Genomic DNA, 25505 nt, shown 5'->3' on the forward strand with positions numbered 1-25505 from the left:
GGTGACTGAATCCCTTGATACAAACCTCATCCCGGACACCCAGGTCTTTAGCTTTACAACTGAAGCACTACACAACCACCTGAGATGGCACAGGATGGCTTCCCTAGCCCCTGGGACAGCTGCTTCAATCCCATGGACAAGGCTCAGCGTGGCCTATGGCCTAGTGCAGGGTAGCCACAGGGGATGCCCTGTCCACCAGTCAGCACAGCAGCCTGCTCTACTCCACTTCCTGTATCTTCTCCCAGCTCGCTGCGCTTCACTTTCCAAAGTGAAGCAGATCACAGTGGGCTTAGCAAATACAGAGGGAAGCAGGCTACTGAGTCACTGGCTCTGGCAGTGACTGGGGGCTGACCCCTGCTGCTGCCTTGAACCAGGACTTCTGGTAATCCCTGGCTCACATTGCCCAGGGAGGGGGTTTTGGTAAGGGGTGGTAGGTCTGGGGGCTTTGCCACAGGCCCCTCAAGAGAGAGCCCTGGATGGAGGACAGTTACAAGTGCCATACTGCACCATGGGAAAATGGAAAGTTATTCCCTATATGCCTTGGCAATAACTATTCCTAAAGCCAGAGGTTTCCATGGAAAGCTGGCAGCTCGTGTCCTCCCCCCAACAGCTCATGGAGGCCTGTTCACCTTTCCTCTCGAAGTGGAATTTAAAGTCAACCCAGACAGGGGATTAGCTTGTGATTTGTAGTTTTACTTACAGGGAGTTGCAAATCCCAGCACCTCTCGTTTTAATTTATTAGGAGCCCTTTCCCAGAACTGTGGGCAGAACCTGAAGTTTTGGCTCCCAGCACCCTGTCCTATTTCTATGAGAATACACCTCAGCCTTGCTCTCAGAATCCCCAGCCCTGGAGGGCAAGGGGACTTCCCTTTCAACCTGCCACAGTAGCCCTGTCACTGGCTTGCATCAGTGCCATGCTGGAATTAAGTGGAGTAGAGGGAATCTTGCCCTGCATCAGGCCATCTTGGCCCCACTGGGCTGGAATCGGACAATATCACTTAGTCAGTAGGACCTAGATTAAGACAGGGATATCCAACATTCATAGTAGGGGACACTAATGCAACTCATTTTTCTTGCCCCGATACTAGCCAGCTAAGGCATTCAGCAAGAACTAGTCCAACATCTAGGTACAACTCATCAGGATGAGTCAGGCCTGTGTAAACTGTACTTCACCCTCACTCAGATGGCTTCATACCTGCATTTTGCGCAGACTGGGGAAGTCCCCAGGTGAAATCTGATGCTCCCGTTCAATCTTCAGGTAGATCTCACCAAGATTGTTCACCAGCTCCTTCTTCTTGCTCTCCTTTCCAAAGACATTGGGCATCTCCTTCTTCAGGGAGCTGATGATGTAGGCATGGACCTAGGGAAGGGAAAAGATCATCTACAATGTCTGATTAACAAGGGTCCCATTCCCAGAGACTCCAATACAGACACTAAATCCCTTCCCAAAGCAGGAAACAGAATCCAGACATCTTTGTTCCCAGCCTTGTTGCTGTTCTAACCCATTAGACCACATCTGCAGTACCAGAAATGGGGCCCACAAGTTCTCACCCAAACATACTCCAGCCACTCAAGATGAGTCAGTCTCAAAAGTAGCCTTCATTTTAGAAAGGGGAAACAGGTACAGGAGGGAAAGGTCATCCAGCAGGACAGGAGGAGAGCTGGGGAAAGAACCAGGTCTTTGAACCCCTATCCATTGGGTCCTAGACTGAAACTTGCTTGACTGTAGGAACCACTCACTCCTGACCTGTGGTAGCTTTGCTTCCCAGCCTCTGGGCTCACCATTTCCCAGGGAGCTCTGATACAGAGCTCTCATTTTACAGACAGGGAATGAAACAGATCTTTCCTTTGGGCCTCAATATCAGAGCCAGACTTGAACCCAGGTTTCTCATTGCCAGCTTAGACCTACTAATCCATTCCCCATGGAATGGAAGGGAAGGCTTACTGGTACTGGCCTAGGGAGTAAGTCACCTAGATAATCTTGCAGACTGTCTCTTTAAAAACTGATTTTTCACAAACCTCAGTTCTTGAGGCACTCCTGACAGGATAAAATGAAAACTAGCACCTGAATGGGTGATAGCCTATAGAGAAATCAATTCCAAGCCATGAGTAAAGCCAAAAGATGTTCCTGTAGCCTAGCCTCTTGAATATAAGGAAGATGGTTTGGGGATTAGAGAACTCAGGACTTGATCTGTAATGAGTGACTCACCACTGGACTACGAGGTGACAAGCCACTCTACTGCTGACTGATTTCCCCAATCCATAAAATGGAGATAAGTCATACCGAGTCCTCTATTAAGTAATCAAGAGTGAAAACTTCAAACGCTGGGTTTCATGTGAGAATGGCTAGATGAAGCTTAGCACATCCTCTGGAGTGGCATGCAGTTTTAGAGACACGACTTAAGAATCCATTGTGTTCCTTGGTCAGTCCTTGCAATAGCCACCCTCTCTGGGGAACACTGGTACTTGTTTGAATATCTTGCTTCCTCATTCTGCCTTCTGCTAGAAGGAACCACCACCACCAGAATTCCCCACCCCCCATATAGGCCCTTAAACAGTGGTCAGATCTGAGCTGAAAGATGACTTGACTTCCAGTCAAAAATCATGTTTGAGAGCTCTGCTGACATGGACAATTAGCATAAGCTGAACCAGCAGTTTTGCTAGCATACTAAGGTGCACAATAAGAGCATGTCTATATGGTGAGTTGGTTTCAAAATTTATGCGATTTACCTTATGCAAATTGCATAACTCAAAACCCCTTATACCAAACAGCACTGAAATTCAGAATAAGCATCTATTCCAAAGTTCTGTTACCCCTTGCACAACAAGGGGTAGCAAACTGGAAGGCTGTGCTCAAAAATGCCAGCACTATTTTGAGCATGGGGGAAAAAATACCATGGTGTTGCTACTTTGGGATACATTGGCATCCCAAAATATCTGCCATGTAGACCCAGTCTAACAGTGCTTTGCCATTGCAGTAGCCAATATCTGTATTGTACTCTGAGTATAGGACCTGCTAAGACAGCAAGACTATCAGACATTCCCTGGATTCACGCGAGATCTGTTCAGAAACCATCTCTAGTTTTAGAGCATATGATTTCAAATCCTCATGGTCCCAGCATGCCTTGCAGGTAGAAGAAGGATCTTGGAAGGCTGGTAGACTTATCAGGTGAAACTGAGTTCTTGCCCTGCACAGGCACAGCACAGCATTTAATAGTAAGACTCTCCTACTCCCCCACATTATTGAACTGTGGTTGCTTTTATTACTGCAGTGCCTGAGTGGCAGACATGTCTGGAGCTTTCACACCCAAGCAGCAGGCTGTGGCAATGCTATCCTGCCTGGGGCACTCTACTGTCAGTTATGCAACTCAGAATTTGGTCTAAGTTGGGTGGTGAGGAAATCTACATGTTTGTCACTGATTGAGAGGCTGTTCAATATTTCTCCCCCTTGCACAACAGAGGCAGAGCCAGGCATTTAACTTAAGTCAGACTCACTTTGGGAGACTGATGTAGTGACTAAGGTGCCAAAGCAACACAACTGTGTATGCTTTCAGGTTGCTGGTGTACATCAGACTTGCTCTGAGGGGCACAGCATGGGATAACAGGTTAACACTCATCGTAAGGCTTATTCAAGTATCAGAGGGGTAGCCGTGTTAGTCTGGATCTGTAGCAGCAACGAAGGGTCCTGTGGCACCTTAGAGCATGACCTTTTGTGAGTTAACTCACTTCTGACCCAGCATCTGAAGTAGCGAGTTAACTCACTTCTTCAGATGCTGGGTTAGAAGTTTAGAGCATGAGCTTTCGTGAGTTAACTCACAAAAGCTCATGCTCTAAACTTTTCTGTAAGGCTTATTCAAGTGATTAGTCTATGACAGTGCTGGGGAAGATGCAATCTCAGTGAACTGTCTGGGGAAACAGGTGTGCACAAGGCATCTGGTTTGGCCACTAACTCTCCCTATACTGAGATTACAAACCAGTAGGACTCGAAGAGGAGATCTTACAAGAGACAAAGCTGCGTTTGACTTTTGAAAACAAAAAGTCAAAGAGTGGGTCTGATTGCTCTATCAATACATTTGGAGTAAATCCCCAGGAGGGAAGAGAACTATGGAAAGGAGAAGACCACAAAATGGACTAAATCTGACAAAGCAGGTCTTTGCCCATGAAAGCTTGTGCTCCACAATATCTGTTAGTCTAAAGGTGCCATACGACTGCTTGTTTGAAAATGGGCCAGGAATTCTGAGGCTGGAAATAAGCAGATCCTGGCAAAGCCTCTCAGTAGGAATAGTGGATTGTCAGATTGTCTCTAAATTAGTTAAATTTGACCAGAGTGCGACTAGGGCAGCCTGCAATAGCAAAATTCCATGACACTAGTGATCCCTTCCATTGAATATTCCTATACATCTCTGCTAGCTTAGAGAATTAAGCCTGTTTTAATTATAGCCCTGGACCAGGTCATTGTGCTAGGTGCTACATAAGCATTTGATCTGTTAGATTGTAACCAGAGGTAGGGTTTGAAACTGCACAGATTTTAGGAGGCCAGGACAGTTAAGTCTTTCTGAAGCGGATTGTGCTCGAATCAAGTACCTGTTTGGATGTTCTAGAAGCCTAGTGCCAGCTGGTTTCAGGAGCTATTTCTGACCCATGTCAATGTTTGATTACTGAGCCTTGTGACTTCTCAAAGTTATTGCTCCTTCCCGATAACGCAAAGAGAAACTAAAAGAATGAAACTATTAAAAACAGCTGTGTTCCCATGGAGATCACACTTTTCCCAGAGGTTTCACTTAGCTTATCTTACTTTAGATTAATGCATTAGATCCTGCCAGAGCAGTGCAGGGTCCATTCAAGATGAACAGCTCAAGTGGAAATTTGAGCCACGCTAGGGAAATTACACTAGCTTTTCTCAAAACTGCTTGACAAAGCCTCAGTACTCCTGCAAGGGAAGTTCATCTGAGGGGTTTCCCTGCTGTATGTTGCAGCTGTTTGGGCACAAGGGAATAGAACCCAGAATAACCCTACTCAGTCTTACCATAGAGACATCTGGGGCTAGTGTGTCATTAGTTTGAATGGTGTGGTGAGAACAAAGCACTGCAGTTTAGCTGGGAGTGCAAGCTATGGCTTGAGTGACTTTGTTAGGGGCTTGCACTGATGTCAGACTACATGCATTGGTGTAGGTGCCATACAGGCTGCACTGGGGCTTGTACTGATGCAGCTAAGCAGTGGAAAAGTGGATGGGAGTCAGGATTTAGGTTCTCTTCCAGCTCTGGGAGATTAAGAGTCTCCAGGATTAGAACAGGGAGCTGGAAAGAAAGCACTGAGGTTGCTATTCCCAGGTCTGTTGCAGAAATGTTGTGCAACCTTGAGTTCCTACCCACCTTGGTGTGTCTTGTCCCACCCTGTGGATATTCAGGCTGGGCTCTCAGCAGTGAGTAGTACAATGTTTGCCAGAGGAGAATCACAACCCAGGGACACAAGTGCCTGCAGAGATTTTGGTACACCAGGTACACGCCTGCATTTGGTCAAGAAACTCTGAAATGCTGCATCAGGAGTGTGCAGCCTTCACGCACAGGTGCCAAGAGGGGCACATGAACCTATTTTCACAGGTACGTGAGACAAGAGCTCAGCCCTGTCTCCCTTCCCCCATACAGCCAGGTGCTTGCTCAAAGCCAGGCTGCTTGAGGATTAACAAGAGACCAGCTAATGCCACCAATCACCCCTTAAATTGAGATGTAGAGCTTTACCATTTATTAACAAAGCTGCTGTAAGTAGGCCTATCTGTGACTTTAAATGGTAGTACCGGCACTTGGACAATAGAGGGCAGAAGGTCAAGTTTAAGCACCCTGCCTCAAGTTACTAATCCCTGTGCTACATTTGTGCTAGGTAAGTACCATTCAGAACCCTTCTCTGAAGATCTAAACCTAATCCCACCCTTCGTGTCTGTGGGTCACTGCAGAAGGAACACGGGCAGCACAGTACCTTGGCTAGTCTGGCTCTCTTGATGAGGTCATTGAGCTTGCGGAGTGCAGCATTCCTGGGTAGGGACTGGATATCTTTGAAGAGATCCTGTTCTTCTGCTTCAAAGAGCTTCCGGTTGTCAGCTATGAGGAGTGGTTGGGACCAGAAGGAGCCAATGTAGACCCGCACCACCTCTGGCGTGTTGATAATCTTCCCTAGTGACCACATGAGCGCACCATAGACTCGCATCAACTGTTGCGTCTCAATCTGGTCTGCTTTGTTCAGCACCACCCGGATCTTGTCCTCATGGTTCTTCAGGGCTTTGATCACCTCTGAAAACTCATCTGAGATGTCCAGTTTGTGAGCATCGAAGAGGAGGATAATGCGGTCCACACGCTCTGCAAACCACTCCAGGACTGCTGCAAAGTCATAACCTGAAAGAGGAATGTTTACACATAAGGACTGAAGCTAGGAAAGCTAAAGAGCAGAGCATCAACCTGAGACTCTGAAGACCCTGGTCTCCTCCCAGTCCTGTCACTAACCATGACAAATCACTGCCCCCATGCCTCTCACATCTTGCCTTTCTTCCTGAATGGGTTGAGGCAGCACCTGGGAGTCTTGAGGCCAGCTACAGAACAAATCCTGTGGCGCAGACCGCCCTGGAGAACTTCCAAGCAACACCTAACAGATTGCATACTTTGGGTCAGGGACTGAATTATGTGCACCCCCTAGCACAACAGGTTTACATGAACCCTACAGCTAGCCAGTGCAAGCTATGCAACCCACCCAAGAAAGTGGATGTTCCAGAACCCCCTGCACATGCCACAGGATTAGACACTTTCAAGCTTAGATCTCAAAGGTCTTCAGAAAGCTCTCGTTATCCCTGCTTTAAAGGGAAAGAGCTATGAAGAGCCCAAAAGACAGGAGGCCGGATGTTTCACCACACCTCCATACTGAGCCCAACAGGTGGCATTAAACCGAAGTATTTCAGTTTTCTGAGGGTTGAAGTGTTGAGCCCCAGACAGAACAGGAGAAACCAAAGGGCTGTCAATGCACAAGGCTCCTATGAAGGCAGGGGACTGCTGCACAGATACACCTAGGCGGAGGAGATGCTGCAGGGGAAGGCACTGCTCCCTCCACCCCGCTCCCTAGCTTCAGGGAATCTGATTGGAGAGGAAAGTCTTGTCCCAAGATCAACCAGCAGGCTGGTGGCCAACCTAGGAATAAAGCTCTTAGATGGCATTCCTACCCCCACAAGAGTCTGGTGTAGCAGCTCCAATCATTGGCATTACATCAGAGAGGTATCCAGAGTCCCTGTGCTGTACTCCAGCCATTAGGCTGCTAATGTCAAACACACTGGTTATCACAGGGACATCTGAGTATGCTCCACATTTAGGCTCACTTTGAGCACATCTGCAGGCTTGCTGCAGCAGGAGCATGGCCTGCTACTTTTAACTTCGAGCAGGGCTGATGGCAGTGTGGTACCGCTCACCTGTGGTAGCGGATGTACTTCAGTCCAAGAAATCTTTCTTCCGGCAGCACAGTACCATGTGAACAGAGGATGCCTCAAGTTGTGTAACCTGTATACCCACTAGTGCTTAAATCAAAGTACTGCCACCTCAGGGTGAATGCAACTTAAGAGCACCTAGCAACACTATGCAGACCAATCCCCAGTGCTTTTTTTTTTTTTTTTAAAAACACTGAGAAGGTAAGACACTAAAGTTTGTTGGCCTTGCAAAAGCCTATCCCCCTGAAGACAATTGTGGATTGCCTCCCATTTGTGAGCCAGCTAAACTTTACTCTCCAGGTCATCTGGGAAACTGCATCTACTGTCAGAGATCATTAACCACACCTCAGGATGTTAGCTAGAGCTGGACAAAAAGGACTTTGTGGTCCAGTGGCAGTTTTGAAGAGGTTATTTTGGGTTGAACCAGAAGTTTTGAATTTTAATATGCTTCAAGGAACTTGAGAAAGTCTGTTCTAACCAAAGTACTGGTTTATTCAAACAATGCAGTAAAACTGCTATAAGAACATCTCAAAGAGATCTTATTTCATCTGCTGTCTTATGACTTTATGAAGCATGTTACTAAATTTGCATTTTCACTGTAGAGTTCTGACCAAAAAAATTTAACCACATCCTACTTAACTCAGGGGAAGCACCACTGACCCATGGCCCTAAGCTGTAATTAAGATCATAGCACCTTGGTACCAGGTGCAGTACAGCTAGAGCTTGCTGGCTAGCTAGGCCCAAGTTTCAGCCTGAGCCTGGCTGCACAGCAGCTAAGTTACCTCCCTACATGACGAACAAGTCTCCCCATCAAACCTGCTAAAAGGACTATCCATGTGGATCATCATCTTTGCCTAAAATGCTCCCTGTGTGCATATTTGCAGAGAAAGCTGCAATTGCATGTGAGGCAGACTCCATTATAAGCCAGCAGAATCTGTATGAGGGAATTGTTGACTGGGGTTAAGATATTGGACAAACTCAAATTTGATTCCCAGCTCTGCTACAGACTCCATGTTACTTTGGCCAAATCCTTCCCACCCCTCCGCCCACCCAATGCCTCAGCTCCCTCCCAAGTGGGGAATAATCCTTGTCTATTTAGACGAGTCAGGGAACCCACACACTGGGTGCTGTATATCAGTGGTTTTGCCCATCTTCAGCTTGTGGGCTCCTACAAAAAATTTTAAAGTGAGGTAGACCCCTTTGGAATTGTCTTATGTGTATAAAGAATTTTAACAGTGGATCTGAAGAAGTGGGTCTGTCCCATGAAAGCTCCTCACCTAATAAACCATTTTGTTGGTCTTTAAGTGCGACAGGACTGCTATACTGAATTCTAGTCCGTTTTCAGTCTTTAATGGACCCCTTAGAGTGGGGGACCCTAGAGGTTTGCGAAGCATAAACACTGGTGTAATACAACACCTAGGTACTGTATCACTGAACTCAGATCCTCTACACTGGTGTTTCACAAGCTATTTGTGCACCCTTTCTGGACTTCGCCCTTATCTACTGCCCCTTCTCCCAGTGCTCCTCTGGATTTAGTAATTTTCTATTGTTTACCCTGAGAGCCTTTTGAGTACCATCAGTGGTACACACCCCACACTGAGGGAAACACTGCTCTATGGAACTGAGCTAGCATGTGTTTGCTCAATAGTCACTTCCCATGCATACTGAAGGGGCTCAATCTCCAATGTCTGTCACCTTGTGACAATATTACTAACCTTATTGTACAAATTGAGGTTTAGAGCTGGAAATGAGCCCAGGCCTCCCAAGCCCTAGGACAGTTCCCTAACCACTACATTTTCCACATTTCCTCTCCAGGACAGTATGGAGAAGCAACACTTGGCTTCATGCTGGAAGCCAAGAGGCTAACAATCCATCCTGGGTCAGAGGCTGGCCTCCAGAAGTGCAAATTTAAGTCTCAGGAACTAGGGTTGTAAAATCCTGTTTAATTGGTTAGCTAGTGAAATGCTAAGTTTGACCAGTTGACTGATTAAATGGGTAGGAGGGCTGGAGAGGCCACACAAGCCCTGCTCGGCTGAAGCAGCCCCCCACTGCAGACAGGCACTGCTCTGGTTAGGCTACAGTTCTCAGTCGTGGCATGTCAGAGATCAGGGCTGCTCTGGCCAGACTAGAGTGCCCTTGCCCATGGCACCACTGCAGATTGGGGCAGTCCAGCATGGCTGGAGCATTCCCTCTCCATCAGCAACAGGGGTGCCACTCCATCATAGTTGGGCTGGAGCAGCCGCCCCTGCTATCCTGCCCTCCCCTGCCAAAGCAGCTGCAGACAGGGCTATTCTGGTCTGGCTGGAGCACCCCTGCCCACAGTAGCCCTGGGGGGCTGAAGCAAGCCCCTGCCCATGATGGGTTGTGGGGCTCTTCCAGCCAGTACCTGTAAAAATTTAACTTCCCTAGGAAGAACATGTCACTTTCATGCCTCAGCTTTCAGTTTGCTGCAACACTCAAGACTTCCCCCACCCAATGACCACATTGACACCAGCAATGCCTTTCTGCATGTTGCGTTAAAGCCTAGCAAACCAGGCATTTTCACATGCTCGAACTAGCTATCCTCTAGGGTGAAGAGGTTTTCTCCTCAAAAACCACTGGCAGCAAGCTGATAAATGAAATGTAACCTCTAAAAACTGTTTACTCACTAACTACCAAGTTTAACAGGACAGTGAAGCCCTCTCATGCAGGTGACAGTCGAGAAGGAAGTGGAGTCCACATCCTTAACACAATACTTCATGTGTGAATGAATGGCATGTTCAGCAGGTGCTGCACATGCATGACCACTACAGACACTGCTGTCGAATTCTGAGCAGAGAGATGCACCAACACCTGAAGTGAAGCAGCCATGAGACCATCTCTTGAAGACTGTTCAGTTGCGTAAGTTCTCTGCTAAATACCAGCGTGCTTTATTCTCAGAATCGGAGTCGCTTTCTAGAAAGTCCTTTGCTAATACATAGGGGGTAGAAAGACAGGAGTTTGGGACTTTCAGAGGGACTCAGTGGTATTCACTGATTAAGTTCCTCAATCATTCTAAGCAGCAGTCCTACTGCTATGCAGACCATGCTAGGGAAAAACCAGGTGCCACCCTCTTTAGACAAAGGCCTAAGCACTTTACAGAGAAGAGCATTAATTCTCATGTTATAGATTGGGAAATTCAAACACCTGTGGAGAAGGAACTTCTCCAGGACTCTAAGCAAGGTGGAGCTAGGAACAGAATCCAAGTAGAGTCCCAATTCAGCAGGCCCACCTAGGAGGTTGTGTTGCCTTAAGTTCATGACTAAGCTTTGTCATTGGTAAGCATCCTACAGCATTTAAACTTAAGTACAGTCTCCATATCCATGCCATCAAGGGACGGATGTACTGTAGTCCAGAGTCAAATTGTGCTGCTACAGCATGGGGTACCCCCCCCCGAGGTGTGTGATGAAATTCCTGTGGGGACAAGGTAACCCACCTCCCCTCTTGCATCAGTACCCCACCCGAAGAGCCAGCTAGCCTTTGCTTCTGGCTCTCAGCCCCTGCCATTTTATGTGAGTGACCTGGCACAGCTGCTGTAAAAAGCAGGCAGCTGGTGAAGAACCATGTGGAGCTAGCTGCCTTTTGCAAAGATGAGTGAGTGTGGATTATGTGGAGGAGGGGGAGAATGAGGTTAGATGGGGGGCTGGGTGTGCCTGGCTTGGGTGAGAGGGATGAGGTAAGGGCAGGGGACTGGTGGTGCCTGCCTTTGCAGGATAGGAGGGGTCAGGTCACAGGGCTTTGACTGCTTGTGGGACTTGGGCTACTGGCCCCAGCATCACAGGAGTCAGGTGGCTTGGGCTGGTGGCTGGCCCTGGCAGCACGGGGTTCAGGTGGCTTAGGCTGGCAGGTGGGCAGCTAGCCCCAGCAATGTGGGGCTTGGGCTGGCAGGCAGGTGGCTGGCCCCAGCTACATCTTGGGATGGGGCAGGCAAGCGGTTGGCCTCACCAGTGTGGGGCTTGGTGGGCAGATCTGGCAACTGGCCTGCAACTAGGGCAGGTGGCTGGTAGGTAGGCAGGCAGCTGATCCCAGCAGCACAGGGCTCAGGCAGACAATGGGCGGGCAGGCAGCTGGCCCAGGCAACTAGTGGATGTCTGGCCCCAGTGGCATGGGGCTGGGGCAGGTGGCTCTGGCACAGCAGGTCTCAGGCAGGTGGGTGCCTGTCACAGTCAGCTCTGGCAGCTGGCATGGGGCTACACAAGGCACCTTAAGGGGCCAAGAAAAAACTGCGCACCTATTTTCAATTTTAAACATTTTTATATCAAGTTTATTTTAAGTTACAAGCTGATTTGTTAAAAGTGGGGGTTGGGTGATAGAGGCCTGGGGGCATGAAGGTTTCTCAAATCAAAGGGGCCCACAATGCTGGAAAGTGGGGAACCACTGTGCTATAGTGTCCGAAGGGCCTGCTCTAGTTTAGGACACATCTATACTTACAGATGTTCTACAGGTCAATTTTTCAGGGTTTGATTTAGCACATCTAGTAAAACTAAAAATGAAAGTGACCGTTGGACTCTGGTACTCCTTGCAGTTGTGACAAGGGAAGTTGACAGGAGCACTTCTCCTGTTGACCTCCTGCTGTGGGGAAGCTGTCAAAAGTTTGACTCAAGGTACATGGCATTCAGCTATGTGATTAATGTAGCTGGAGGTGCACGTCTTAAGTTGACCTTATCCCATGGTGCAGACCTGGCCTCTAAGAGACCTTTCTGTGCCTAGGCACCTCAGAATGCAGCATAGAGAGGTTAGGATGGAACAGGCACAAGGGGAAGCACTTGAGAGATCAAAGTTTATGGACAGTTCAGAATAGGACCTTAGTTCCTTCTAACAGCTGCCTTGCTCTAATCACTGGACTATGCTACCTCCACCAGATCTAAAGATAGGGTTTCAAGTTTTAGCTGTACAGCAGAATGGAATCACTTGTACATCAGGAGAGAAGCCCATCCGCTTGCCTCTCCTATATTCCTTCAGCTGGCTGGGTACACATGAGGCACACTCTAAAGTCCATTGCTCTGGTGACAAACTGTTTACTCCAGACTGTCCTCATGAGGACATTAATTTACTGACAGTGAAAACAGGAAGTAACCAACTGTTGAGGAAATTCTGCAGTTATATTTGCTCTTGAGGACAAATAAGTCAATATACCAACAGCAGTTAGTTCCTCTGGAGGAACCTCAAGAGGCAAGAAACCTGCATTGCATCAGTGCTGCCAACTCACAGGATGTTGTCATTTCTTTAAGCCTTGGCTTCCAGGATAACAACTCTCCTAAAAAAAGCATTCACCTTTATGCTGAGAGTTGGAAAGGACTATTAAAGTCTCAAGCAAGAGGACAGATGTCTGGAAAAAATCTCAGGACTTCTTGAAGCTCTACCCCACTATTCCAGAACCAAGTACAGTCACTTATGTACCTCAAGCTCTATTGTGAATACCTGGCTTTCCAGTTACAAGCCACTTTTGTATGACCAACTGGTTTCAGATACTTATAGTATTTTGTGATAACAATTACAATAAATGAAAGCTAATGGAAAAAACCAAGGGAGTGCTGAAGTTACAGCAGTATGGCTAGTAGTATGGACAGGAGAACAAAGTTAGGACACTTGGGTCCCATCACCAGTTCAGCCACAGATTCACTACACTGATCTTTGGGAAAATAAACCTCCATGCCACAAGCCTGAGAATATAGCCCCAGCTTAACCTGTACACGACACGGATAAGAATGAGCCTTTAAAGCAAGAAAATGCTGCTGCCCATTAGAGGCCTATCTGAATTAAGACAAACGTGTTCCCTTGCTACCAAATCACACCTGAGGTACTACACAGTGCTGTTTCAGTTTGCCATTTCTTCAGAGGAAATCACTACTACAATATTCTGGTGAGTAAAGGGTACATTGGAGGTGAGGAGAGCCAACCCATCTACCTAGACTGAGTCTGCAACTTGTCAAAGAGCCTTTTGTTGAGAGCCGCACTACACGCAAAGCTATTTGTGCCCGTACAGACTGTGGGTTTTGGGAGTGGGCCAAGGGGAGATGGGTGCAGAAGAGGATGGTGTTCTAACTCTAGGAGGGGACTGGGGCTTGGCATGTAGCCACTTGCCAAGCAGAACTTACTGCAGGCAGCTGCTTGGTGGCACAGAGAGGCTAAAGCAGGCTTCCTGGCTGCTCCAACCCCATGCTGCTCCTAGAAGGAGCCAATGTGCCCCTTTGGCTCCTGGATGGGAGGGTACATGGCTCTGGGTGTTGCACCGCCTCTGCTGACACTGCCCTCTCAGCTTTTAGTTCTCAAGACTGTCTGACAGGACTCATGTGCAAAGACCCTTGCCCCTCACAGGGCTAGCAGGCTACTTAGTATCAGCCCTGCTTTGCTGCTGGAGCTCCCAAAACAGTGCTTATTTTTAAGCTACTCCCAAGCCACAGGTTGCCAACCCCTGGCCTAGACTTGCAGCACAAACCAACACTGGTCAGCTGCAGAGTCAAAAGGGAAAGGAATTGAAGATCCTCATGTACTGCAGCAGTGAAGGTCAACCACTTTCTAGTCCCACAGCTGCCTGGGAACCAAAGTCTGACATTAAGTAGTAAGTGTCAGATGTTTTAAGTGCATGCTCTTTTAAAAGACTCCAGGAGGAAGTTGTGGCCTGTTTGGTCAAATTGGGAACTCTTCCCCTATGGTCTGTCACTTCTCACTAGATCATAACTACAGGTCAAGAAATGTCATCTACACCAGTGTTTCTTCAACTTTGAGACCAGTCCACCAAAGTTTACGCAAAACACTTGTGAAAATTTTCAAAAAACCTGTCAGCAGAAAACAGCAACAGGTACAGCAAAAACAAAATTAAGTCATTTAATCAGGTGTCACAGCAATGCAGTAACATTGCATCTGGTTAACAATATGCACCACCAGGGTATTTTCCACTAGTGCTTGCAGCACACCTGCAAGACCAGTGTTCCATGGAATAGAGTAAGAAATACTGATCTACACCATATGGGACTAACAGGTTTGCCTTTGCATCATTCTGCACACAGCAGAACCTCACAGATCAGGAGTCATCAACCCCCAGCATGCCACACCAGCTGATTTTTGTGGGCAAGTAAAGCAGGAGCGCAGCCTCACCCCTCTCCCATACTGTGGGTGCTTGCTCAAAGACAGGCTGCCTGTGGATTAATGAGACCAGCTAATGCTACCAACCACCTCCTAAATGTCAAAGCTCTGCTTCTTTAAGAATGAGGCTGTTGTAAGTAGGACTAAAGTATCACTGGCATGTTGCATAAAGTCAGTTAAAATTTCAGCCCTCCCCCTCGAAGGTTGCTGACCCATTATAAAATGTGCTTGTCTTCCACTGGAAGAAATAATCAATGGTCCACAAGCTTCTTACAGAACTGCTTCAGCTGTAAGTTTGCAGTGTTGTATCCATGCTAGTCCTGCAATGTTACTGAACAAGAATTCTGTGTAAGCTTGAACACTTGCCATTTTCACCAATAAGTGTGTCTAACTAGCGATATTACCTGTCAACTGCAAGTTGGGAGACTGGATCCGATCTATGAATCCATCAAGTCTAGTATCCTATTTTTCCCCACCTTCCACCCCCTGTAGCTGGTACCACGTTCACAGAAGATGTACAAAACCCGAACAGGCATGAGAAGCCATTAAATCCGTTGGCTTTCCAATCCCACCACCATAGAAGTTGGGATCTGCCATGAAGCATGCCGAATACACTTATCCTTCACATGGTTTTATGTACTCACCCCTTGTTACACAACTACTTCACATACAAATAATTGCTTAAACTAGGGACACGTTTACTTACCTTAGTTCACTGAGTGAACTCCCCCCCACTAATGAGGCTAATCCCCCTTGCCCTGGCTCCAACCTGCCCTAGTCTAACACCTGCGCCCCCCCACCGGCCCCCTGCCAGCCCCACAGCAGTCTGACCCCTTCTCCAGCCACCAGCCCTGCAGGCTGGCCCTGCGGCAGTCTGACTCCTGCGCCAGCCCCACAGCCCCAGCCCAGGGCAGTCAAACTCCCCACCAGCCCACAGACTGGCCCCATGGCAAACTGAACCCCCCCTTTTCCTCCCCACCAGCCCAGTAGACCTAACCCATTGCAGCCCAACACCTGCCCCCCCAGACCACACCCTCAACCTTTAGCAGCCTGAACCCCCCACCCACCCCATCAGCCCAACAGGCCACCAGGTTTTAACCCTCCCTCCCACTCATGGCCTTAAACTGCCCCCAGCCTTTTAAACCCCTCCCCCCAAACCCAAGGTTCACTTACTTTCCAAGAGCAGCCCCACATGCTGCTGCTCCTTTGCCAAGTCTCCGGTTCCCAGACCTTCCATATTCCAATGAGATTTGTCCCCCCCTTACAAGTTTTGCCTAGAAGCACAAAGTTGGGAACCGATTGTGCTCACAGAGCAAGGGATGAGTATTTTAATCTTCTGTTGCTTGGTTATTGACCACAGCTCACTAGTAGGTGGAGCACTTAGAATTACACAACTCAGCATACTTGCTAGCTATTCTAACACATATGCTATATATGGCAAGTTCTTGAGTTGGGTACTAGTGACAAGCCAGTCCCTCATGTGCAGAGGCCTATCCTAGTTGAATATCCAAGTATTCTTGTCCTTTGCCTTTTAGTTTGTGGGTAGGGAACATCTGATCTGTGTTTGTATAGCGTGGGGAAGAATGGGGTCCTGCCCCTGTCTGGAACTTCTGGGCACTACCACAAGACAAGCTAACAGTTCTCCCTTTTGGTACATAAGTGAACCTTGAAACTCTGCTAGACTCCTTGAGACTAAAGTTCCTCAAAAAGCTACATCTGTAGAAGAGTTTCTCCCCTTCTCATTCTGAGATTAGCTGCTCTTACTGAATGTCCCTATTTCTGGATAGCCAGAGATCTTTATTACACAGAATAGGAAGACTACACCACACTAGTAAACAAGCTGCAGTGCACTATGCATTGTAATGTTACCCCATTAAGCTACATAAAGTGAGACTGTGTAGATGGGAAAATGCACAATCCAGCAACTAGTCACCTGGAAGCTCAAGGTCACTGCTCAATTCAGACCATCTGGTACTCTTCCCCCTTCCCCCGAGATGTGCTGCATTTCTGAGTAACCTTTGCAGAGGCTGAAATAACCAACTTCTGTGGGGAAGGCCTTGAAATTAAACTGGCAAAGCTAGTTTATGGTGAGTGATGGAATGTTATGGAGATATTCCACAGGCATGTAGCTATGTTTGTGCAACAGATCCTTGAGGTGCTGGACTCAAGCGCTTGTTAGCCTCTAAATGATTAGATCATTTGCTAAAGACACCCTTAAAGGCAAAAACCAAGCAGAGACCAAATGGCTGCAGCATCACACCCTGCCACACCACCCTCCCCAGGGTATTCCCAAAAAACACTGATGTCTTTACTTCAGGACCAGCCTTCACAAAGTCTCTTCTGGGAAGAATGTGCTCAACTAGTCCTCCTCCTGGCCCCACCACCCCAGGCTAGTGCACATTAGCCAGCAGTCCCTATTAATGATGCTGCCACTGTACTGACAGCACCAGTAAGTTACGGGGCCTCTGCACAAAGTCAGGTGGAGGCAAATACCTCTTACATAGCAACACTTATGGCTTGTCAAATCCAGCTACTTGAAAAAGCCACACATCTTAGGCATGTCTAAAATACCAGTGTACCCACCAATGCTAGCTTCTAAGCTAGACCATTCACTCCAGGGCAGTAGGATATGCACTGTTAAGGTCCCCTCATGAATACTGTCCCTACAAAGAATCACACCATTTACTCCTTAAGGTCTTGAGGCTCCAATTTAGAGCAACACCTGTTTGTGCAAGGCACTAGACTGTGCATCAGCAATGCTTCCAAGGCAGAGTGCTGAAATTTAGCCTTTTGATCACTACTTACCATCCACATGCCAGTGATCCTTTCCGAAGTCACTAATAGGCCTACTTGCTACAGCATAATAAATTAAGATGCAGGCTTTGATTAGCTGGTTTTGCTCAAAGCCATGCCACCTGTGGATTAACAAGCTCCCACCTTGCTTGCCAATGAAAGTCAGCTCACTTGCCATGCATGCAGGTGGTTGCTGACCTCTGCTAAACAGACTTAGGTTTCGCAGCCTGAACATTTGTGATGGTGGCTAAGATCATGTAAGACTGTCTTCCATTTCCAGCTGACAGATCACACCCTCCTGACAGAAGCCTGATTCAGTCATTTTTCCTGGTTAGGCAACAATGTGATACACAGGGCATGAGAGCTTTCTACACTTAACATGAACTGGTACAGATTATAGTATCTCTTAACTGGATTACCATATTTATATCAAATCTCCTCTACAATGAGGACTTGGCTCAAAGGTTGAACTTGTGTTCTCTCCCCTTTCCACATGGGAAAGATTCCATGGTCCACTTGAATCATGGTTTCATTAGATCACATGCAAGGGCAAGTATTACAGGGTAGAAAGCAGAGCCCAAAAACATGCAACAGGGGCCTCACAAAACTAAGTTGTTTGGCCTATGGCTTGAGACCTGGACAGTGGGGCTCAGGATTCTGCACTGGGTCCCAGCAAGTAGTGTCACCCTACTCTTGTTCCTTTTGGTAGGCTCACTGAAACCTGCCTGCATTCCCCTAAAAGGCCCTCAACCAAGGGTCTGGAGCAGCTGCCACAGAATATCAAATCAAGGTCAAGATCTTAGTATTTTATATGCACCTTAGCCAGGACCCTGGGTACAGGGAGGCTGTCTAACATTCCAGGATAGAGAGCCACTCCTGTTACTCTGGTCCAGTGCAACTCTGCAGCAAAAGGAAAAGCCCACCTGCACAGGAGACAGGTTTTGGGGACAGAGGCGAGTGCAGAATAACCTGAGGGGTGAAAGCCCAGCCCAAAAGTCACCACCTTCCATTCCAAGGGGGAGGTACATCCTTTTGCCATGCCCCTCTTCAGTAAAGGGTATCCTTTAAATCCCCTCACTGTGATGTCTACATTAAACCTGACCATTGTTAGGCCCAGAACACCAGTGGCCTAGCACTTATGCTGACCAATATTAATTCAATGTTGGTGACAGATAAGCAATGAAACCAACCGCTGGAAAGTGCTCATACTATTTGATGAACTTGGTGCAAGACCCAATACAGGGGAAGCTTACCATCTAAGGGGTGCAGGGGAGAGAAAAGACTTGCCCCAGGTCATAGGTCAGCAGCAGAGACAGGAACTGAACTCACATCTGACTCCCAGTGAGAGGAGTAAACACTAAACTTGAGCTGAAGTGCACTAATGTTGGAATACTAAACTATAAAGGACTTAGATCCCCATAGCACTGCTTTGCAGCTGCAAGAGACAGCTCTCATACATTGAAGTGCAACAAGATTGCTTTTTAAGACTAACAAAATGATTAGGTGATGAGCTTTTATGGGACAGACGCACTTCCTCAGTCCTTTCCCACCCCCATTTGTGATCTGGATTTGTTTTTGGTTTCAGCAATCCTTTTAGAACACAGATTAGGAGTTTGCATGTAGTGAACTTCAGCTTTTCTGCAATTCTACAAGACCCACAATGGAAGGCAACATGATGCAGTTATGTAATTCAGGAACAGTAAGTTAAACAAGCTGTGCTACAAGATGTTCTAAACATCAAGACCCAGCTGACTTGTACATTCTTTAGAGATGGTTTGATATGCACTTCCATGCCTTAGTGTGGTGGAGGCAGAGGGGAAAACCAGGACTTTCGATTCTAAATTCCCCTGCTGAGTTAGGAGTAAGTTACAGCTCTACAGCTTCCAGTCTGTTCTGCCACTGAAAACTTGGCAGATCTTCACAAGAAGATGTTAGCCAGCATTAGGTAGAAGTTGATCAACTCAGTTGCTGTGTAGTGTTGCCTTCCACTGTGGGTCTGGCTGAGTCACAGGAAAGCTACATTCAAACTTGTGTAGCAGCCTAGCACTGTTCAAAGCTTTTTACAGTGAGACCCTCCAAGGGCATTTGTTTGCTTCACAGCATTGGGGTAGAAGGGATGAGGGCCACTCATTCTATAAAGTGTTTGACTCCTAGCCAAGATTATGGGAAGTCATTAGTATTTGAGGCAAGATGAGTTGGCAGGTCAGAGTTTGTGAACAGGACCTGTGTCTAAGTTACCAACAAAACTGCTCCTTGTCCCCAAGTCCACCCATACTTGCCCCTTCATCACCTCAGAACCTGATGGACTAAGGGATCAATCTTCCCCAGAAACCAAGATTGTTCTCTGGCTTTATAAGTGGGAAAACAGGCAAAGAATTAGCTGGCACCAAAGTCACAGGGAGTCTGGAAACTGAAGCCAGTATCTTGCTATGCACCCCCTCACTGTTAGACACTTAAGCTATGAAGACAGCAAATGGCTCAGCTGTCACTGCAGGGCACTTCAGAAAACCTGACAGGACTGAAATCCCAAAAGCACCTAATCTGGCACCTTTCATGCAGCTAAATGGGACTCAAGACTCCTGCTATGGACAAGATGCTAATTGGCTCAATTCTCAACATGGGAGAGGATTTAGACTGGATAAAAGCTATTTTCCACGAAGCAGGTGGCTGGATCAGTGAATATTCTTCTAGGGCAACACCTTGAGTTCTAATTAGCTGAGGAAAACTACATTCATGGATTTTTCTTAGGTCCAGCCTTGGTCAGATCTTACTAGATGTAAGGGACACCTCATGTATCAGACCATTAAATATCACCTGAACACCTGTGAGTCCAGTGCCTTCAGTAAAACTAAAATTTGTCCTTATGCTCTGCCTGGGACCAGCAAGGAGCAACTACAAATTGCGAGTAATTTAAATAATCCAAGGGGTGGCTTATCATACCAAATCTTGAGTTAGTTATATACCCAATAAGATTAGTGTTTATGCACCCAAGGCCCATCAATGCCTGAGGGGACCCCATAACAGCAGGGAATTTTAGAGCAACATGATTAATTGATCTCAGGTGACTAAAGACCCCTGCTGGGAAAAGCAAAACACCATTAGTACCCTAATAATCTGACTTGTAGGAAAGGAATTTTCCCCATCAATCTGATGATCAGATCAACCTCACTGCATGTGAACACTAGCCAGACAGCTGCAGATGAGTCTACAGGTAAACAAAGTGAATGTATGGCCATGTCACCAGCCACCTGACAGTCCTCCTAGTGCTCTATGCAAGCCACCTAAGCGTGGCTCCCACTGCTAAGCCCGTTTACTGATGCTTTACAGCTCACCTATAGCTTGCTGCATTGGAGGGGAGAGGGTCACACCCCAAGCCAGCAAGTTGCATCACTATGAAGTGGGAGTGTAGAGACTGCCTAAGTCAGGATCCTCTGCATCAACTGAAAGTAGTAGTTCAGCCTATCATAGCCCATCAAGGGCTACTTCAGGCCAGCATGTCTTCAGTCTTCATGCCCCCAGTCATTGCTTGGGCTGCACATGTATACCTACTAGTCGGCATGAAACTGTCTCGCCAAAGGCAACAGCAAAATAGGGGGTGGGTAAGGCCTATCGGACTAAAAGCCTGCTTGAGGCATGCAGTGTCAGTCACCTGCTTTGGGGCTCAGTGAATAGCTATAGCTTGCTCTGTGTAGCTCAGATATGGCCTTGGTCTGTACAAAGTTTACTTACTCCCACCTTGCATACAAACATCCTTGGTCTGACTTGTTCCTAAAATGCCAACACCTGCACACCAAGGTCAATGAAAACCGCATCATGCCTCACCTTGCAAGTCAAGCCACCTACCACCTGTTTCCAGCTGTCATTTACTACTCTGCCAGAGCTCTCTACTGGTGCTGCACAGCCTACACCCTGGGGTGAACTGCAAAGGGGCATGTGCACAAGCACAGATTTAGACCCGCAGGACTTTTAGCACTAAAATGGATGTGCCTATTTAGGGGTGACTCATTTAAGAACGATCAGCTGACAAGTTCAGATATTTCCTTGCTTGTCATTGACTAATGGCAGGAGACTGTGCAAGCTAGCAGCTTTAAGGACATCATATCCTGTACTGATCAAAAGCTACTGCTAAATTCAGTACAAGAGGGGCCACATGCTCTTCAGTGGCTGGATTCTATTCCTCACCCCATGCAGACAACACTAATGGGCTCCAAGACAAGTCAAGCACTCCAAGGAAAGTACATAAGGGAGATTTACTGAGCTGAATACAGCAGAGGTCTAGAATCAACTGATCATTTTTGGTCCTCTGTGCTTTATAGCTAGAGTCTGAAGCAGGTCTGTCCCACAAAAGCTCATCCCCTAATAAACTGTTAGTCTTTGAAGTGCGACTGGACTGCTTTTTTGTTTTGCTAGAATACAGATTAACACTGTCACTAGAACCCCTTTAAAAGAGAATAGTGGATAAGATATACTGCCTTCATTTTGTTCTGAATGGTTGGCAATAATTTGCCTTGATCTAGGGTTGTAGGTCCTCAATATTAAAGGCTCTGTGCCAGGCACTGTACAAAAAAGCAAGACAACACCTGTAAGTTTCCTGGGCAGGAAGCATACCTCTTTTACACACTGGGAAACAGTTTGCCCAGTGTAACCCCTGGAACTGACCCCACCTTTCAGTCAAGTGCCTTAACTGGCCTTTGCCAAAGTGAGTACAGCCATGTAGTAATGTAGATTGACTTATTGCTCATGCTCTTCAAAACACAAGGCAGTCAGCTTCACCTTCTAAATATAAGCTCTGCCTACCTGAGAAAGGCATGATAACCCAAGATGACTTAAAACACTTATCTAGTTATACTAGAATAATCAATCCCATGGAGATATTTCTGCACAAAGGCAGCCTTCTCAGTTTCTCTTGGGAGGGTAAACCAAAGTGATTTATTCTTGCAAGAGTTTACACATGGAATGCTGAAGGTAATTACATACCTGCATCTCTAGCACAGGCTTCCCCCATATGAGCTAAATCTGAGGCATTAGCATAAGACTAGACACTACAAAGTATTCTCCAATGAAAGTTCAAAAAATTTTAAAAAGGAATTTTAGACCTTGTTGTGCTACAGTGTTCTGGAAACTGAAGTGACCTGATTACCCCTTTAAAGTTGCCCAAAAAAGTCTCCCTACAGGAATGAGAAACAATAAGTGCTTCCATTAAAATTCCTTGGTTTGTAGAGGGGAGGAGCTGAATTGTTCCACTATTGATGGTGCTTTGTTTATGTTACATCCTGACTAGGGGCAGTAAGAGCCTTATCTTTGAAAGCAGTTTCCTGCAGGCATTACTAGTCACTGGGGGGGAGAGAAAAATCAGGAGGTTTAGAAAGGATGATGTGATTAATAAGCAACATTTTCCTTCCAGCTTTTGCCATAACCAGAAAGCTGCAAACAGGAGCTTCTGGGGCAATGCAATCAAATGCCAGGATTTTGATATTTGAAATAAGTTTTAAGACTCTGCATATGAATCTGAACCCAATCAAGAGACGACCCAAGAGAATGCACAGGAATGAGCCTCAGCACAGAAGAGGAGTAATAGTCAGTGGGGTGCTTGGAATCTGTGTGGAAGGCAGCAGTGGGATAATCCTGTATCAGACAGTAAACAAGTACTAGGCCAAAAATCAGGCACAGCTACAGCCTGACTTGACAGCTGTCAGTGCAATAGATCAATAAAAGAGATTTTTCAGGCCAGAAGCTGAGAACCAGTGAGGACTAAAGTGAATATTTGTGCTGCTTGGGAGCCAGACCAGTACCCAACTTCAAGGGTCATGCCCCCCACTCATCTGTACTTCCTCCTTGCTGCTGAGGTCAGCCCAGGAGCAGCACTGCAGCTGGGGTAGAGAGCCAAAGATGGAACACAGCAGTAGTCATACCTAGCCTGCAGTCCGGGCTGGACAGTGTTCCCTCCCTGCCCCTTGTGGGGCTGGCCCAGCTCTGCCACACATCCCAAGTGTTTCTCTACACCAGTTCAGAGGCCTGTGCTCTAGAAAGTAAAGCTAGTCTTGCGGTTGGGTAAAGTGAGCTGGTATTCACAAGATCTGAGCACTAGTCCCAACCTAGCAACCCCAGGCAAGTCACTGACTCAAAATGGGCATTGTCATATTGCCAATGCATCATGAAAATTGGCTTATGAATATACCTAACGCAAGACTTTTTGCCTGAAGCATCTTCATGTGATCTTTTAAAGTTACAATCTGCTGAATATATTTTCTATTTCTATACCTGTAATATTCTTCTACAAATTAGAACTGTAGAGTGTGACTCTGTTTATAAATCTAAACAGGCTAATGGGAGTCATTAGCAACACACTGGAAACAATGACTTGGAACTCAAACCTGGTCCTGCCAGAATATGTAGCCAGGCCACCTGATGCTAGAAGCCAGTTTGGACTTTGGACTTTTCCATTCATGGTGAGACATTCAAACTTTACACAAAATTCCTGCCTTGGGCAAGGGGCTATTACAGATGGAAAACCAAACACCATGGTGGTTGGCAGACCCCAGGAGGGCACCCCCCCTTACCAAGATACCCACTGGGAACATGCAAAACTAAAATAGGGAAGGATTGGGCCAAAACTAGGAGGCTGCCTAAGTTGTGGGGAAAAATTAGAACTACTTAAGAATTTGCTTGTAACAAGTTTCTGAATGTAGTAGGCTTAGATAGAAAGTTTGTTTGGTAACTGATCTAAGTCCTACTTTTCATACTGATACAAACCCAGTGTAACTTATGAGGCATGGGAGGCAGCCCCTGTGCATCTTTCATTGCAGAAGCAGGCAAACAGAGCTGTATAACTTAAGAGCTGTTTAAGCTTTGAGTAAGATATATTACTTGGGTATCCTACTGTATGGGCACAGTGCCAGGTAAAAATGACCCCTGCCCCAATCTCAGCTATGACTGTTAGCACCTTTGAACGCAAACAGATCTGGACTCAAAGAGTTGCTGTTGGGGAAAGGTGGCAAAGCAACTTAAACAGACGTGTTTGTAAATTCTGACATGGCATATTGACTGTTTTACGGTGACAATTTTGCTAAATCTCAGCCATCTGTCATGAAACTAACCACCACCTGCCATAACTTCCTACAACTGAACATGTAAAATAAATGCTAGAGATCAAATTCTGCCAGAAGAAGTCAGCCTGTCCTGCACTGTCTACATTTGGTTCAGGTGAAAATGTTGCTTTTCCTCAAGGCACTTGGGGCATTTAAAAAACTCACCACTCCAGGAAGTGGGGTGGGTAGGGGAGCAATTAGGGTTGACAATGCTGCTTCAGGTTTCTCATCTATGCAGGAGCGCACTTCTCAGGGAGCAGTTGTTTACACTGAGGATTTGGCCCAAAAGTCTAAGGGCCATTCAAAACTCCCCCACCTTCAAGGACTGAACTTCTGATCTCCTTGGTCCAGAGAGCAGCATGGATCCAGCAAGCATTACTCCACCTGTAACACTCCTCTGGGGGAGAGATTAGGTAAGCCATCTGTGAGACTAACACAAATGGAAGTTGTTCCAAGCACTATGCATTATGTTGATAAGAGTGGGACTATACTACTGCCAACAGGTTCAGAAAGCCAAGTAGAAACTTTAGAACAAATCCTATTTTTATTCTCAGAACACTCAGCCATAGGAAATAACAGCCTGCTAAATTCTCTCAATATTTAACCATCTAGTTAAATGGTGACTCACATCTAGCAGTCATATTACAGCCTAGAGATGGTGCAAGACAAGCATTCCTTAGTTCCTTACAGTCACAAGGAGGGAAGCAGATGTAAAAGGCCATGATGCGCACACACACACAAGATCTCAGAACAGCACTCATCCGATACAGAACTCTACAGGGAAAACAGAATAAGTCTGCTTGGTGCCATGGAACTTGCAGAATCCTACAGCCAGCTGGTGCTACAGGTTATAGCTGAGGAAGGCATTTTAGAAGAGTCACTGCACACATCAAGCAACATCTGGAAAACTGCCCACTGAATTTCCAGTTTAGCCAGGGTGGTTAAAAGCATTAAGCTACAGAATATGCTACTAGACCCTAGTAGTACCTAACCGAATTCCCACTTTGGACAAGGGGATAAAGGTGGAAAATGAAACAATAGGTTACAGTGAGTCAGAATCC

At 46.7% G+C, this 25505-nt stretch overlaps 1 protein-coding gene across 1 annotated transcript in view; it reads right to left on the reverse strand.

The window, feature by feature from the left end:
- Positions 1-25505, reverse strand: part of EHD1 (EH domain containing 1) — a 37896-nt gene that overhangs the window by 2996 nt on the left and 9395 nt on the right. Inside the window, exons 3-4 of the mRNA XM_075005342.1 lie at positions 5974-6386; positions 1196-1360 (exon numbers count right to left, since the gene is read on the reverse strand). Of these exons, the coding sequence (XP_074861443.1) occupies positions 1196-1360; positions 5974-6386 (578 nt within the window). The remainder of the gene's footprint in view (positions 1-1195; positions 1361-5973; positions 6387-25505) is intronic.

This window comes from Carettochelys insculpta, chromosome 11, assembly GCF_033958435.1.
Source record: "Carettochelys insculpta isolate YL-2023 chromosome 11, ASM3395843v1, whole genome shotgun sequence".
NCBI lineage: Eukaryota > Metazoa > Chordata > Testudines > Carettochelyidae > Carettochelys > Carettochelys insculpta.